This window comes from Mycena indigotica, assembly GCF_014461135.1.
Source record: "Mycena indigotica strain 171206Taipei chromosome Unknown Mind.scaff0013, whole genome shotgun sequence".
NCBI lineage: Eukaryota > Fungi > Basidiomycota > Agaricomycetes > Agaricales > Mycenaceae > Mycena > Mycena indigotica.
This window is the reverse complement of record NW_023503012.1, coordinates 2,480,667-2,492,903: the sequence shown is the minus strand read 5'-3', so window position 1 is coordinate 2,492,903 and position 12,237 is coordinate 2,480,667. Positions and strand designations below refer to the sequence as shown.

Here is a 12,237-nt window from a genome sequence, read left to right as displayed (position 1 = left end):
TATTACCAGTCGATTGTTGCGGACGACGATGGCGCCACCGGAGGCCTGCTGGCCGCTAAACGCGGAACGCCGACAGCTCACGCTATCGCGTCCTCGGATCTGGTGGACCCGAATGCTGCGCTGGCCCGGGTCCAGTCCCTGCAGAGTCCAGACTGCCCGGATCCCCATCCCACCTCCATGCCTGCCGACGTACGCTCAGAGCGTTATCGAGAGCACCGGCAGCCGGACGGCGGCGATGTAGAATGGCGCCGATGTTCACGCGACGCACATTTAGGAGGAATCCTGTGTCCCTTCCTGTGAGCCTGTTTCTTCGGATACCCGCCAGAGAGCGGAGGCGATCTGACGAAGGGATGCGCTGTCACGCGCGTTTGGCGGGGGCTGCTGTGCAGGGATGTATGGAGGTCGGGCTGGAATGTGAGACAGAAAGCAAAGACGTCGGAGAGTGGCGAAGGTCATGGGCATGGGGAAGAAAGACGAGGCGCGGTCAAACGCGCTGCTTGAAAGATTAATGGTCCTGGTCCAAGCGCAGGTCAGCACCCGCTACTAGTAAGGCTCGCAAGAGGGAGATATACCGCAGTATGCGCGTCCGCATTGTCATCAGCGCCATCGGCAGCAAGAAGGGCCCCGCATCGCTGCCATCGTCCTCTGCATCAGCCAACCCCGGGTCGAACCCAGCGCCATAGCCCGCCCGCGGCAGCGGGCTGCGCGGGAAGCGCCGGCGAGCCGCACATGGAACTGTAGCTCGGCCAGCGCGCGTGCCGGCGTATTGACGACGAGCGGGACGAGTGCCACCCCCGCCGGTCCACCAGCTGCACAAGCTTACAACGCAGTACCGGGTCATGACTGTGCATAGCGCCCATTCAAGCCAACGTTGCCTCAACGTTTAGATGCTGTATATATCCCCGAGCCGTAGCCGAACGGTGAACCACGGCGATTCGAACACAGAACAAGAGTGCTCCACGGGGCCCTGTACGTATCGCACTGGTGTTTGTTTGTAGACAGCCTGCGCAAAGTCCCCAGACACAACAGTCGTGGCGGTCAAGCTGCCGCAAGACCATGAGCCGTAACAAGCCGTGAGGAAACTCTCGAAGCGGAGCCTGCGAGTAGAGCCGTCGGAGTCGGGCGCCAGCGGAGGCGAGATGGTAGTTGTCCAGTCAAGAATGGTGATTGTCCAGAGACTAGAGTGTCGATGAAGTAGGGAACCAGTTGATGATGGTGGTCCAGAGTCAAAAAAAAATCCACGCGTGACATCAATCTGATGGGTGCGCCAAGATGTCGTAATGCAGCGCCAACCGCGGAGATAATGCGTCGATGCAGCGCCAAAAGAAGCGCTAGAAGCGGTGAATCGCCAATTTATGGTGGCCCCCCGGTGTCGTGGAGCTCAAAGCAACAAGCTGTTGTGGCTCTTTCCTCCCTGCGAAGCCGAATACCTCGCGACCACACACTGTGCGAAGGATGTCCTCTGGTTCCGAAACATCATGAACGAGCTCGGATTCCCACAACGCCAACCAACGACCATCTTCTGCGATAATCAAGGAACGGTCGCCTGCACCCATGATCCACATTCACATTCAAAAATGAAACATATTGCCATTCGCGAACACTTCATCCGCGATTGCGTGCTGAACCGCCTCGTCGATGTTATGCACGTAGCAGGCAACAACAATGTTGCTGACCTTTTCACGAAACCTTTGCACCGCACAATACACGCACGCTGGGTAAAGATGCTAAAGCTGGACTCGCGTCAAGGGGGGGTGTCGGAGAATGACGCGAGTCTTCCCATTATCTCTTGATCACATCTTATCTCAATACCGATCTGACTACGACTGGAACCTGGTCAACGAGAGGGGCTTCCAACCCTTCTCTCGTTGTACCAGGTATGACTCCTATTTACTAACATTCATGTACTCATTATCAACCCTTCTCTCGTTGTACCAGACCAATATATTGCCTTCCTTTCACATAAACTCAAGTATGTGCCATGAAATTGTTGATCATTTTATATTATTATATTACCATTTTTAACCGTTTTTAAATGGTAATAAATCTTTACTAAACATTTTCTTACCATTTCCATTTAGTTTACCTGGCGGTGTAAATGAAAACTAAATAGTTGGAGCCCTAGTCCCCGACAACGCGCAGGCTAATGCTAGTACTACTGCGACAACTATTGATACTAGTCGTGGAAGCGAGTCAGAGGCGAGCTGTGAAGACTCGAACTCGGATTCGCAGACGTTGTGCGTAGAAAGCGAGGCAAGCTCGCCACCGGGTGCGTCCTATACACTTTGTGCCACTGTTTTATCCAACGTTGACGAACGACAGATGAGAAGCCGGACATGACGCCTCGTGAGGTCTTAGACGCCTTCTTCCAATCCCTGCGGGCTCAAAACGATGTTCAACCCACTCTTACGGGAAGCATTAGCCATCCATCACCCACCGAACTCGATGTTCCAAGGCTGACTGCGACGAGTCAGATTCCCGCCACCCCTGCACAAGATGACTCGGAGTCTGCGGCATCTGAAACTGAGGATAACCAGGGCATCGTTAACCTCGACTCGGACAAGCAAAGCCTGGACCACGATGCGTCTGATACCAACATTTCAAGCTCCTTCATGCACATCGTCCTGTCGCTCATCGCGCTTCTCAATCTAAGTGGATGGCTTCAAGTACTAGTGTTTGCCAACTTGTTGCTCCCTTTCGGCAAACGGCGTCGCGGCGAGTTTTTCCTTCAATCCACACACGTCCTCTCTTATCATTCTGACTCTTTAGTAGACTCCACCGGGGAGATGCTGCGCCATCCTCGGTTTTTCAGGCAAGACGGAAAAGTTGTCCTACGCGTGAAATCTACGCTCTACAAAGTCAGCCGCTCTGCCTTTGCTTTTCAATGCTTTGTGCCGACTGATTTTTCAGGTGCACAAGCATTATCTCGTCCCGGACTATGATCGTTCGGTCTTTACGGACCGCGAATCGGCCAGCGAGCATAGCCCGCTCGTGTTGGATGATGAGGACGGCGGCAGTCTTGAGGCCTTTTTGGATTTGGTGTACGGAAGGCAAGCCGGATTGTCTGCGTCTTGCTGCATGAATACTGAGAACACGTTCCAGGCGCAGACTTCAGCTTACCTATCAAGTAAAGGCCATCGACCTGGAGGCGTTCATGAAAGCCCACGACTTTGCTGAGAAATATGGGCTCCGCGATATGGCAGGCTGGACACTCGCGAACATCGGGTATGTCCTTTGCCACTTCGCGTGGGGCGAGAAGGAAGTTCTCCCACTCGATGAATTACCAGCACATCTCTGCATCATCATCCTTCGTTTCATACACAATCGTAGCCGAAGAGGACTTCTATCCAGTTGGCGGTGGTGGTATGAGACGGACGGAGAAATCCTCATACGACGTCTGGAAGCAACCTGGCTGCACCTTGTTTCCAGCGGCGCCGTTAGTGATGGCCAGGTCCGGTTCGGGATTTCGGTTCGAACCCGAACCGGACCGGACTGAACGCGCGTTCGGCGTTCAGGTTCGGCCAAGGCCGTTTCCGAACCGAACCTGGCCCTCGGTTCGGCCAGGTTCAGCCGTTTTCGGTCCAAAAACGCCGGTTCGGGGCCGGTTCGAACCGACGTTCGGCGTTCACGTTCGGCAAAATCCCGTTTTGAACCGAACCGGCGGTCCGGCGTTCGGCCGAAAAGGGCCAAGAACCGGACCGAACCGGACTTGGCCATCACGAGGCGCCGTGATTTCGGTCCGCGACGCGCTCGATATCGCGGAGGCGAACGGCTTCCGGCGGCTCCTCGGCGAGCTGTACTACAGGGTACTCTGCAGCAAATTTTGCACCGGCCCCACGGTCGTTGCTGCCGCCGTCACCAGTGCGCCGCCCACAGCCCTTAATGTCACTGCCGAAGGGCTCGGCGAGAAACACGAGCACCGTCTCCTTCGCGGCTACATTTCCCTCTTCTCTTGCACTCGCCGCGTGGCGCAGGACTTGTGGGCGATTGGCAGCTGTCCTGTCAGCGATCGACCTGGGCCGTGTCGGGACAGCCAGCAATACACTGCATTCCTGGCGCACAAGTACGGCCCCGATCTGCGTGGCTTCCTCGAGGAGGCGAATCTGGGCGGCGCGACGAATCCCGACGTGTTTTGCTGTGCAGAGAGGTTTCCAGCGTGGATAGCGCGAGTGAAGGCCATCCGCGGAGAGCTGGACCGAACACTGGCCGACCATTTTATCAGAGATTGAGTTGTGCGGTAATTTTTTTTTTTTTTTTTTGAATTGACAATGGGGGAGAGTGGAATTACTTATAATTTATGTGGAGGAGAGGGGTAAAATAAAACGGTACGAATGCAGAGTGCGGAATGGGTTTTGACCATGTAGGTAGCGATAGAGTAGACAGCATAGAGGGTGTATTAGGAGTCAGATTTCGCCGACAAATGAGAGGGATTGAGCGTTAAAGCAAGAGGGGTTGTAAGCGGCGGGGAATGCGTCGTGTCGGCAAAGCATCTCCCTTTTTCCAGCTCGATAGCGCCAAGGTCTAAAGAAAACGCGTCCAATGACCGTCTTCCTCTCGGCTATGCCCGCGCGAAAAATGTTGAGTGGGGAGCCTTCGGTGTCCGTCAGTGCGGGATACGGTCGCCATATGTGTCGTGGTTCTTAGTGGCATTGTAGTTTTTCGCTCGGTGGCGCGCCACTTGCCATTTTGGGAAGGGTGCACGATTGCGGCATGGTTGGGAGAGGGAAACGCATGCGCGGGCACGGGAGGTAGAGGGAGAAAGTGTATGAGACGAGGCGCAGTGGGAGCGGAAGAGACATTTGGGTCGGCAATTGTGGTTGCTGGGTATAAATTCAAGAGTAAGGCGGAGGGACATTGGAATTGGGGGAGAGACGAGCGAAACGAATGCTGACGTTCGCTGGGCTTTGGGTGGAGGACGCCTGTCGACCGTCTTCAGCTTGTCTTCGGAATGCCCCCTCGAGCGCAGCTAGCCGAAGCGTGAGCTGGTAGGAGCTACACGCAAACGGCGATGGCATGGCCTACAGAAGCTCTCTTGTCGTTGTCATCGCACACGCGGAAACCGCCTGTTGCGGAGGGTGTATATGAGGATGGGAGGGAAAAAAACTGGGTGGGGCAAAATTAGACAATGCGGGCGAGAAGACGACTGTTACGCACCTCAATCTTGTCCCACTGCATATGGAACCGCCCCTTCGACCACCTTTCCGCTATGCGGGGCTTACTTGAGCCAAACTTGAGCTCTCAGCTTCGTAATCGGTTGCAGCCCAATAGCGCGCAAGCTTTGCAAGCGAGTCAGTGAAGCTAGTGTATGGAAAGTACACCCAGGGACCACATTCTCGGTATAATCCGTTGCTCCCTCTGAGCGAACGGTGCGTTGCAGACGAGGGAAGCGGGAAGAGTGGTAGTGATTTAGAGAAGAGAAGGAAAAATGTGATCGATCATGATCACACTTCTCGAGACTTGTCTTACGCGCTCGTGTCGCTCTGTGTTCGACAGCATACGTTGGACGCGTTTCTTTGCCTGTGGAACGCATCACTGTCTTGCGACTCCCGAAATAGCCCTCCAAGTAGTGCAGCAACTTGCCAGTCTCAGCACGTCAGGAGACTACTCTAGTGCCGCCGACCTTGCACGTCTGGCGCGTACATGTCGGCTCTTTTCCGGCTTTGCACTCGAAGAACTCTGGCGCGACGGGATATTCAACGACAAGCCACTTCTGAATCTGTTGCGCTGCTTCCCCCACGATTTGGTAATTTTGGTCGAAGTCTCAGGCTCGGAGACGGCGGAAAACGGAATGGGAGTGGTCAGCACCGCGTATACTTGGCTTCCGCTAGACATTAACGCTGCGACTTTGTAGATTCAATCGCGGTCTTTCGAGCTCCCCGACTTCGAGCGCCCAGAGCGTTACTTTCGGCTGGTCGAAGAGTTCACCCATGAGCCCAGCGGGGAACGACTGCCAAGGGACATTGGCACTTATAATCGGCTTGGCTACCATGGGACTGCATATTCCCTTCCCTCAAGAGCCTCACATGGAGCATAGAAGACTCTTATTCGCATTGGGGCCATCTTTGGCCCAATGATTGGCATTGATTGGGCCAAACTTGAAGATGGGGATAAACCCAAAGTCATAAATCTCCTCCGTTCCTTGCTGGGGCCGCAACTCAGCAGATGAGAGCTGCGCGTGCTCGGCGCGATTTCGCTATCCTTTATCCCGCACATAACCGCCCGCAATCTGCCCATCCGTGACTTGACTTTGTCGAGACGCAGCAGTCCATGTAGAACGCGGTCAAAAGTTGCTGTATTCTTGCGGTGACCGGTCCCCAGCCTGAGGTCGCCTAGAACGCCTCAAGCTCTCGTCGCCTGTGGATCAGCAACTGTTCACCTATCTGGGTTCGCTCCTGCATCTGGTCAAGCTTACCTTCTGGCTGTTCTTCCCTGCGCTAGAACACCTCGGATTGACCAACGTCAGTTTAAATGAAGTCCTCAGACTTCTCCCGGCGATTGCTGCTTCGCCCCTTCGGCTCATATTGTTTGATCCCGCAGATTATTCAACGACTACCGAACTCGTGTCGGCCGTCTTCTCCGCCCTTGGCACGTCAGCGCTTCCCCGCGGCGCATTCATTACACCGCTTCTTCTTCGGCAGTATTCCCTACAAGGAAGAGGAGGCCTGGGCAGGAGATTGGCAGGTCACCGGAACGGCCATGGCCAACTTGGGCTGCTTCCCCAGCCTGACCAGCTGAACGCACCTGGCGGGTTCGACCTTGACGACGGCACATCTACCGAGTTTCTTGTTCAACTACCCGACCTCAAGCGGCTCCACCTTGGCCAGCTACGTCCATTCCCAGGTAGCGGGCTAAGCTTGCACGCCTTGGCAATCGCTGCCCGCTGCCCGACACTGCAGGACTTGGATCTGACAATGGACAGCAGTTCCGGGCTGCCGACGCCCACGCTGGACGCCGCATTCTCAATCGCACTGACAACGGGTACACGCGCATCGAAAATCCGGCACAGATGGCACGGCTGCTAAATATGACTTTCTTCATTCTTTATACGACAACCACTAATGTAAGGAAGAAAAAATACTGCTCTATTGGAACTCTGGCGCGAGCGCATAGTACGCGGGACACAGGTTTCGCCACGGGGCCGGGATGATGTTGGACTTGGGCCCCGAGCGGATTCCCGCGGGATCCTCAGCAAACACGACCGCAAGTCCCGCCTCGAGATGCCAGTCGATGTGGCAGTGGAGGAACCACGGCCCGGGGTTGTCCGCGCGGAAGCGGATGATGACGCCTCCCCCGTCGACGCCGACAACGTCCCGGCGCGGGCTGCCGGTTTGTCAGCGAATTTGTCTGCGGTGTCGGAGATGGACTCACGGATTGACGTAGTTGGTTGGCCCGGAGATGCCCTTGACGACGTCGAATACGTGGCCGTGGAGATGGAACGGGTGCGTTATGCCGTGGTTTGAGCCCTGGATGCGAAGCTCGACTACCTCGTCCGGCTTCAGGATGATCGTGTGCTCCGAGGTGGTGAAGTCCGACGCGTTCGTCGCGCCATTGATGATTTGGAGGAGAGTTGGCAGCCGTGGAGAGGCGTAGGCAATGCCGTTGATGTCCCAGATGCCGCTACCAAGCTGCACACACGAGTTGAGGGTTTACATCGGAAAGAAAAGCAACACTCACGGTGCCGAAGGTCAAATCGATCACATGGTCCGCCGGCCCGCTGCCCCCTGGCGCGCCGGGATTGATGAGGGTCTTTAGCCAGAGCTCAGCTGCATTCAATGCAATGTTAGTCGACGCACCTGCAGCTGGTACTCCTCCATCATCTGTCCGCCGCTCTTCGCCTCAACTAGATCCGCAGCCAGCTTCGAGCTCGTCGTTGGGTCCCGGATCGGCGCGCCGGTGTACCGCAAGATTGCCTTGACGTTGTCCTTGTCGACTACATCTACGTGAGCAAAAGGCAATGTCCCAAGAGACGGGACTCACGCGTGCTGCTCGAACCAGCGACCTCCATTGGGGCACGGACCCAGTAGTTGCTCACAGGCTGGTTGGCATTCAGCACGATGCTGTAGCGCTGAGCTATCAACACATCATCAACACCATACCGAGGTCAAAAAGAGAGGGCGTACCGGCATGGATTTCGAAGGAGCTGGTCGTGAGCGGAACCGTGAGGATGCCGTCTGTCTCGATGACTTGGAATTGGTGGTTATCGATGGAGAAGGTGAACGCGGCGAAGCCGGCAATGTTGACAACCCGGAAGCGGTACCGCTTGCCCTGGACGACGGAGATGACCGCCCACGGCACTGCCGGGCCGCCTTTGTAGCGCTGTTGCGGCGGTCAATCTCATTAGTACGTGAAAGCTGGCTATCACGCACCCCGACCCCGTTGATCAGCCCAGAGTCCGGCACAGGCTCGTGTCCGTCGCGCACAAACTGCTCCATAAGCGCTTCAGCCGGCGCGTGGTACCAGTCCGCAAGTGTGATCACTGTCCCTGCGTTGTCGATGTCGTATAAGCCCTTATGCGGATCATTCGGGTCGTCTGGCGGAAATCAGCACGGTAATGATATGTTCGGCAGAAGAACAGACAAATCACGAGCGTGCCGCGTTCGCCGTCGATGTACTGGGTGGACAGATGCGAGTGGTACCAGTAAGTGCCGGTCTGGTCGAGCACGGGAAAGTTGTATTCTGCCCGAGGCAGATGTCAGATTGAGGCCAAAACAACAGCTGTTGAAGTGGAGGACGCACGGTAGAACATTCCGGGCGGGATCGGGCCTGCGGCGCCCGTGAGACACCGACAACGTTAACGAAGGGCGGAATGGAATGCTCACATTGGTTGACGAACGACGGGCCGTCCTCGCTGGAGGTGCGGCTTTGGAATATTCCGTGCCAGTGCTGCAAAAATACACATCAGCGACAACGTCGGGCGGAGGAGGGCATACAATGGATGTGCTGCGTCGCATCGTCGGGTCGACAAGAGAGTTGGTGACATTGATATGGAGGGTGTCGCCCTTGTTGCAGGTTATGAGCTTGCCCGGGAAAGCCCCCGCCTGGATTGTGGCCCGAGAGAAGCCGTCTGGGGCAACGTTAACGTTGGTCACCTTCCAAACGGTCAGCGAAAAAATCGACAGAGCAGTATTTTGCAAACCGGTAAGTCGACATAGACATCCGCGGCGCGAATACGCGCAGCGAGAAGTGCTAAAGGGAGAAGGGTAGCGAGGCGGGCGAGGAAGGCCATTGCGGGAGACAGGGCGAGCTGGGGCTTCGACTCCTTCCACCATTACTCTGCAGCTTATATGTCTCGCGCGCCCTTACCGCACCAAGTTTGCGCGCTCCCAGGGTTGTACCCCTGGTTTTTAATTGCGCGTTCGCGTCCGCAAATAATTGAGGCATAGGAGCTGGGCATCAGTCGCTGGCAGCTTGGCTCCTGCGCAGAAACGGCTCGCGTGACGACATCGGCAGGTGCAGGTGATTTCGGGATCCACGCGTACGCGTCTACGCAAACGATTTGGTGTCTTTTTTGTTGCCGCGGGCAGGTAGGGGCACACCGGAGGTAAATTTGGGTCCGATTCTTGGCAAATCTTGAAATGGTCGTCAGGGTGGTCCTTTCTCAGGCTCGTCAGCGTCGGAGACCGTCCCGGGCTCCGCACTCGGCTCTCGATGTCCAAAGTCGCTGGCGCCCGACTCGTTCCAGAAGACGGTTGGTGAACGTTTCTTCCGGTTTGAAGCGCATTCAGTATCGGGCTCCGCATGGCCGGTGCTGACTTCTCAGCGCTGACTCCGCTGAGCTATAGCGATGGACAGCGGCAATGAAGGCCGATAGCGCTGAGCTAAATGCGCATCATCATCAATGTCGCCAAAATATGTCGCCCGTCGCGTCTGTATTTGGTCTGTATAGCGCATTTGTAGCGCATCGTGATTGGCCTCCTTATTACCCAAAATGGACGGCAGGACTCGGAAGCGGCTTGGCGCGTAGCAAGACGCAGCTGTGTCAGACGAGTGTCTGCATTTGGGGTGGAGTCGCGAAGCACTTGCAACCAGGAACTGGACAATCGGCCCGTCACAGGCAGACGCGTCACTGGCGCAGACAGCGAGTTGTTGGTCGTACCAATGGCCAAAGGGTAAAGGGTACAGTGTTTGTGCGACATCGGTTAGTCGGTATATTCCTCCGCTCCAGAGCAGAGCGGACTAGCACGCAAGTGTCGGCGTACCTGCAGCTGGCCCTGGCTGGAGGTTTTCGTTCTGCTTCGGCTCCTGGCGGGCTAGGGAGGGGAGGGCGGGCGCGGCAGCCTAGGGCGAAAGCGCGGGAGCCTGAGGAGCCAGGAATTGGGGCTGTAAAACGTTTTGCAGCAGCGAAGTCCGAGTCGATGAAGCGGATTTGGGGATGAGCGTCATGGATCGTGTTCGCTTCTTTTCCTTCTGGTGGACGGCTGCCGAGGAGCATTCACGTCATAGAGTGACTCTGCCAGAAATCCAGCAACAGAATCACAATGACAGAATCGAGCCGTTGTCGCTGGTCACCCGGGTAGTCATTGACGACGACTGTGAGCACCATCTACAGCCACTGGCATCGGTCACCGGTGAGAGAATTGAGAATCAACGTAGCGTCAAATGGCGGAACGACAGAGTGGCGGAAGTTGCGTCATGAGCGTCACCGTGACGCCGTGACACTCCCCTCTTCCCGACGGCCATGTCGGACCGAATGCCTGTTTTCTCGCATTCGCCCAGATCCACAATACACACATCCCATTCGCAATGCACTCACGGTCAGCACTATACTTTTCACCCATCATTCATTCACCACTCAATACCGTTCCAGAGTCCAGACTCGTCCTTGCTTGTCGGCGCGAGCAAGGAACCTACACACATTGACCGACTTGAACTTGGAAGGAGGCGAAGGAATAGACGCGGCGGGATGTCCTGGAGGTGGAACTTGGTGCGTTTTAACCGACTCTTGTCCGTAGTATTTCGCTTACTATTCTCTCCCGACCAGAACTCCCGACCAGAACTCCACTACTCGGTTTTCACCTACCCACACCCACCCGGATCCTCCTTAGCAACACTCTTGCCGGCTTCTCAGAGAGTCATCCGCGAGCTGCAGCGCGTGCTTTCCTACGTCTTCCAGGTACGGACTCAAAAGCGAGTCCAACGCCGGGTACCCTGCGATGTCGCTCCTCTCATTCAGCAACGCATCTGGAAGGGACTCGATCACGGATATGTCTCGTTAGCTACACCGTCCGGAAACGTTCACATCTCGTTTGAACCATCTGCTCCCCGTTTCTACGTCTTTACGAGGGGATATCGCCGGAGGCAAACCCATTGCTTTCTCTGGCGGCTCCAAAGACAAAAGAGGCCTCCTCCATTTTTCTGCGGCCTTCCTTTCACACACACTCTTCCACGAAGTCATCTGTATTCACCGACCCGAACAATGTCGACACATGCCATACAAATCCTCCTACAATTACAATCCCGCCATGTCGCGCTGGCTGCGCTTTATTTCTTTTTCGCATTTACCATCGGTTACGCATCGCCCGCCCAAGCCTTTCAACTCCTTATCCACGTTTCTCGGGACTCGACCTCGGGCAGTAGTTGTCCCATGATCGCTGAATCCATTGTTGATTTTTTTTCGCGGCGTTTATGACTTTTTTGCGAAGGCACTGCCATCCGTCGAGCATGTTGCTTAGTATCAAACTGCTCTTGAATTCATTCAAATCACTCCTTCCTTTTGTTTGCGACGGGCGCAACTATCTTTTCGCAATATTCGGCATCGCTCCACCTCTGCAATTGCCATTTCCGGGGCGGTGTCCAAAGAACCTAGGCCCATCTGTGGTTATAATCGAAATTTTGCGCGGGTATCCTGTCCAATCGTAAAAAGCAACGAGAAGCTGACGAGATTTCAGGGACTTGCCCAGGCTCTCGACTTGCATTATCCAATCCACTGGCAGGAAGGCATGGACTTTCGGCGGCTCTCAAGTCTCGATGTCTAGGAAGTGGTGATCTGCAAGCACGCTGCACAAAGCCGGAACATCGAGATAAGCATTTGTGCTTACTTGCCAACGAGAAATTCCGGCCCGTCTGGTCCAGATTTTGCTCGTATCCCTGATGTTCGCACACTTCCGCTAGTGACTGACCGTTGTCTTGATACTCAACATCCGCGATGCCAGGTATTTCGGACTTCGCTTGGGTTTTGTCTACGCTGTTGCCCACGACGATCCCATTCGGCAGGCGGTATCTCGACAGCTTCGTTCC

The 12,237-nt window shown here is 55.6% G+C and overlaps 3 protein-coding genes across 3 annotated transcripts; 1 reads left to right on the top strand and 2 right to left on the bottom strand.

Moving 5' to 3' along the window:
- Positions 1–4,603: 4,603 nt before the first annotated feature.
- On the bottom strand, positions 4,604–5,175 carry MIND_01288700 (uncharacterized protein; the record flags this gene model as incomplete). Its single annotated transcript, XM_037369352.1, has 3 exons — positions 4,604–4,966; positions 5,023–5,103; positions 5,155–5,175. The coding sequence occupies 3 exons, from the start codon at positions 5,173–5,175 to the stop codon at positions 4,604–4,606; spliced, it is 465 nt and encodes a 154-aa protein (XP_037214558.1).
- Positions 5,176–7,082: 1,907 nt separating this feature from the next.
- Positions 7,083–9,269, bottom strand: MIND_01288600 (Laccase 17; the record flags this gene model as incomplete). The annotated part of the gene is made up of 11 exons (XM_037369351.1): positions 7,083–7,320; positions 7,369–7,625; positions 7,675–7,746; positions 7,794–7,930; positions 7,978–8,070; positions 8,121–8,316; positions 8,367–8,530; positions 8,578–8,676; positions 8,737–8,763; positions 8,820–8,883; positions 8,931–9,269. The coding sequence occupies 11 exons, from the start codon at positions 9,267–9,269 to the stop codon at positions 7,083–7,085; spliced, it is 1,686 nt and encodes a 561-aa protein (XP_037214557.1).
- Positions 9,270–10,381: 1,112 nt separating this feature from the next.
- Positions 10,382–11,629, top strand: MIND_01288500 (uncharacterized protein; the record flags this gene model as incomplete). The annotated part of the gene is made up of 4 exons (XM_037369350.1): positions 10,382–10,532; positions 10,594–10,754; positions 10,808–10,924; positions 10,982–11,629. The coding sequence occupies 4 exons, from the start codon at positions 10,382–10,384 to the stop codon at positions 11,627–11,629; spliced, it is 1,077 nt and encodes a 358-aa protein (XP_037214556.1).
- Between the last annotated feature and the right edge of the window lie 608 nt (positions 11,630–12,237).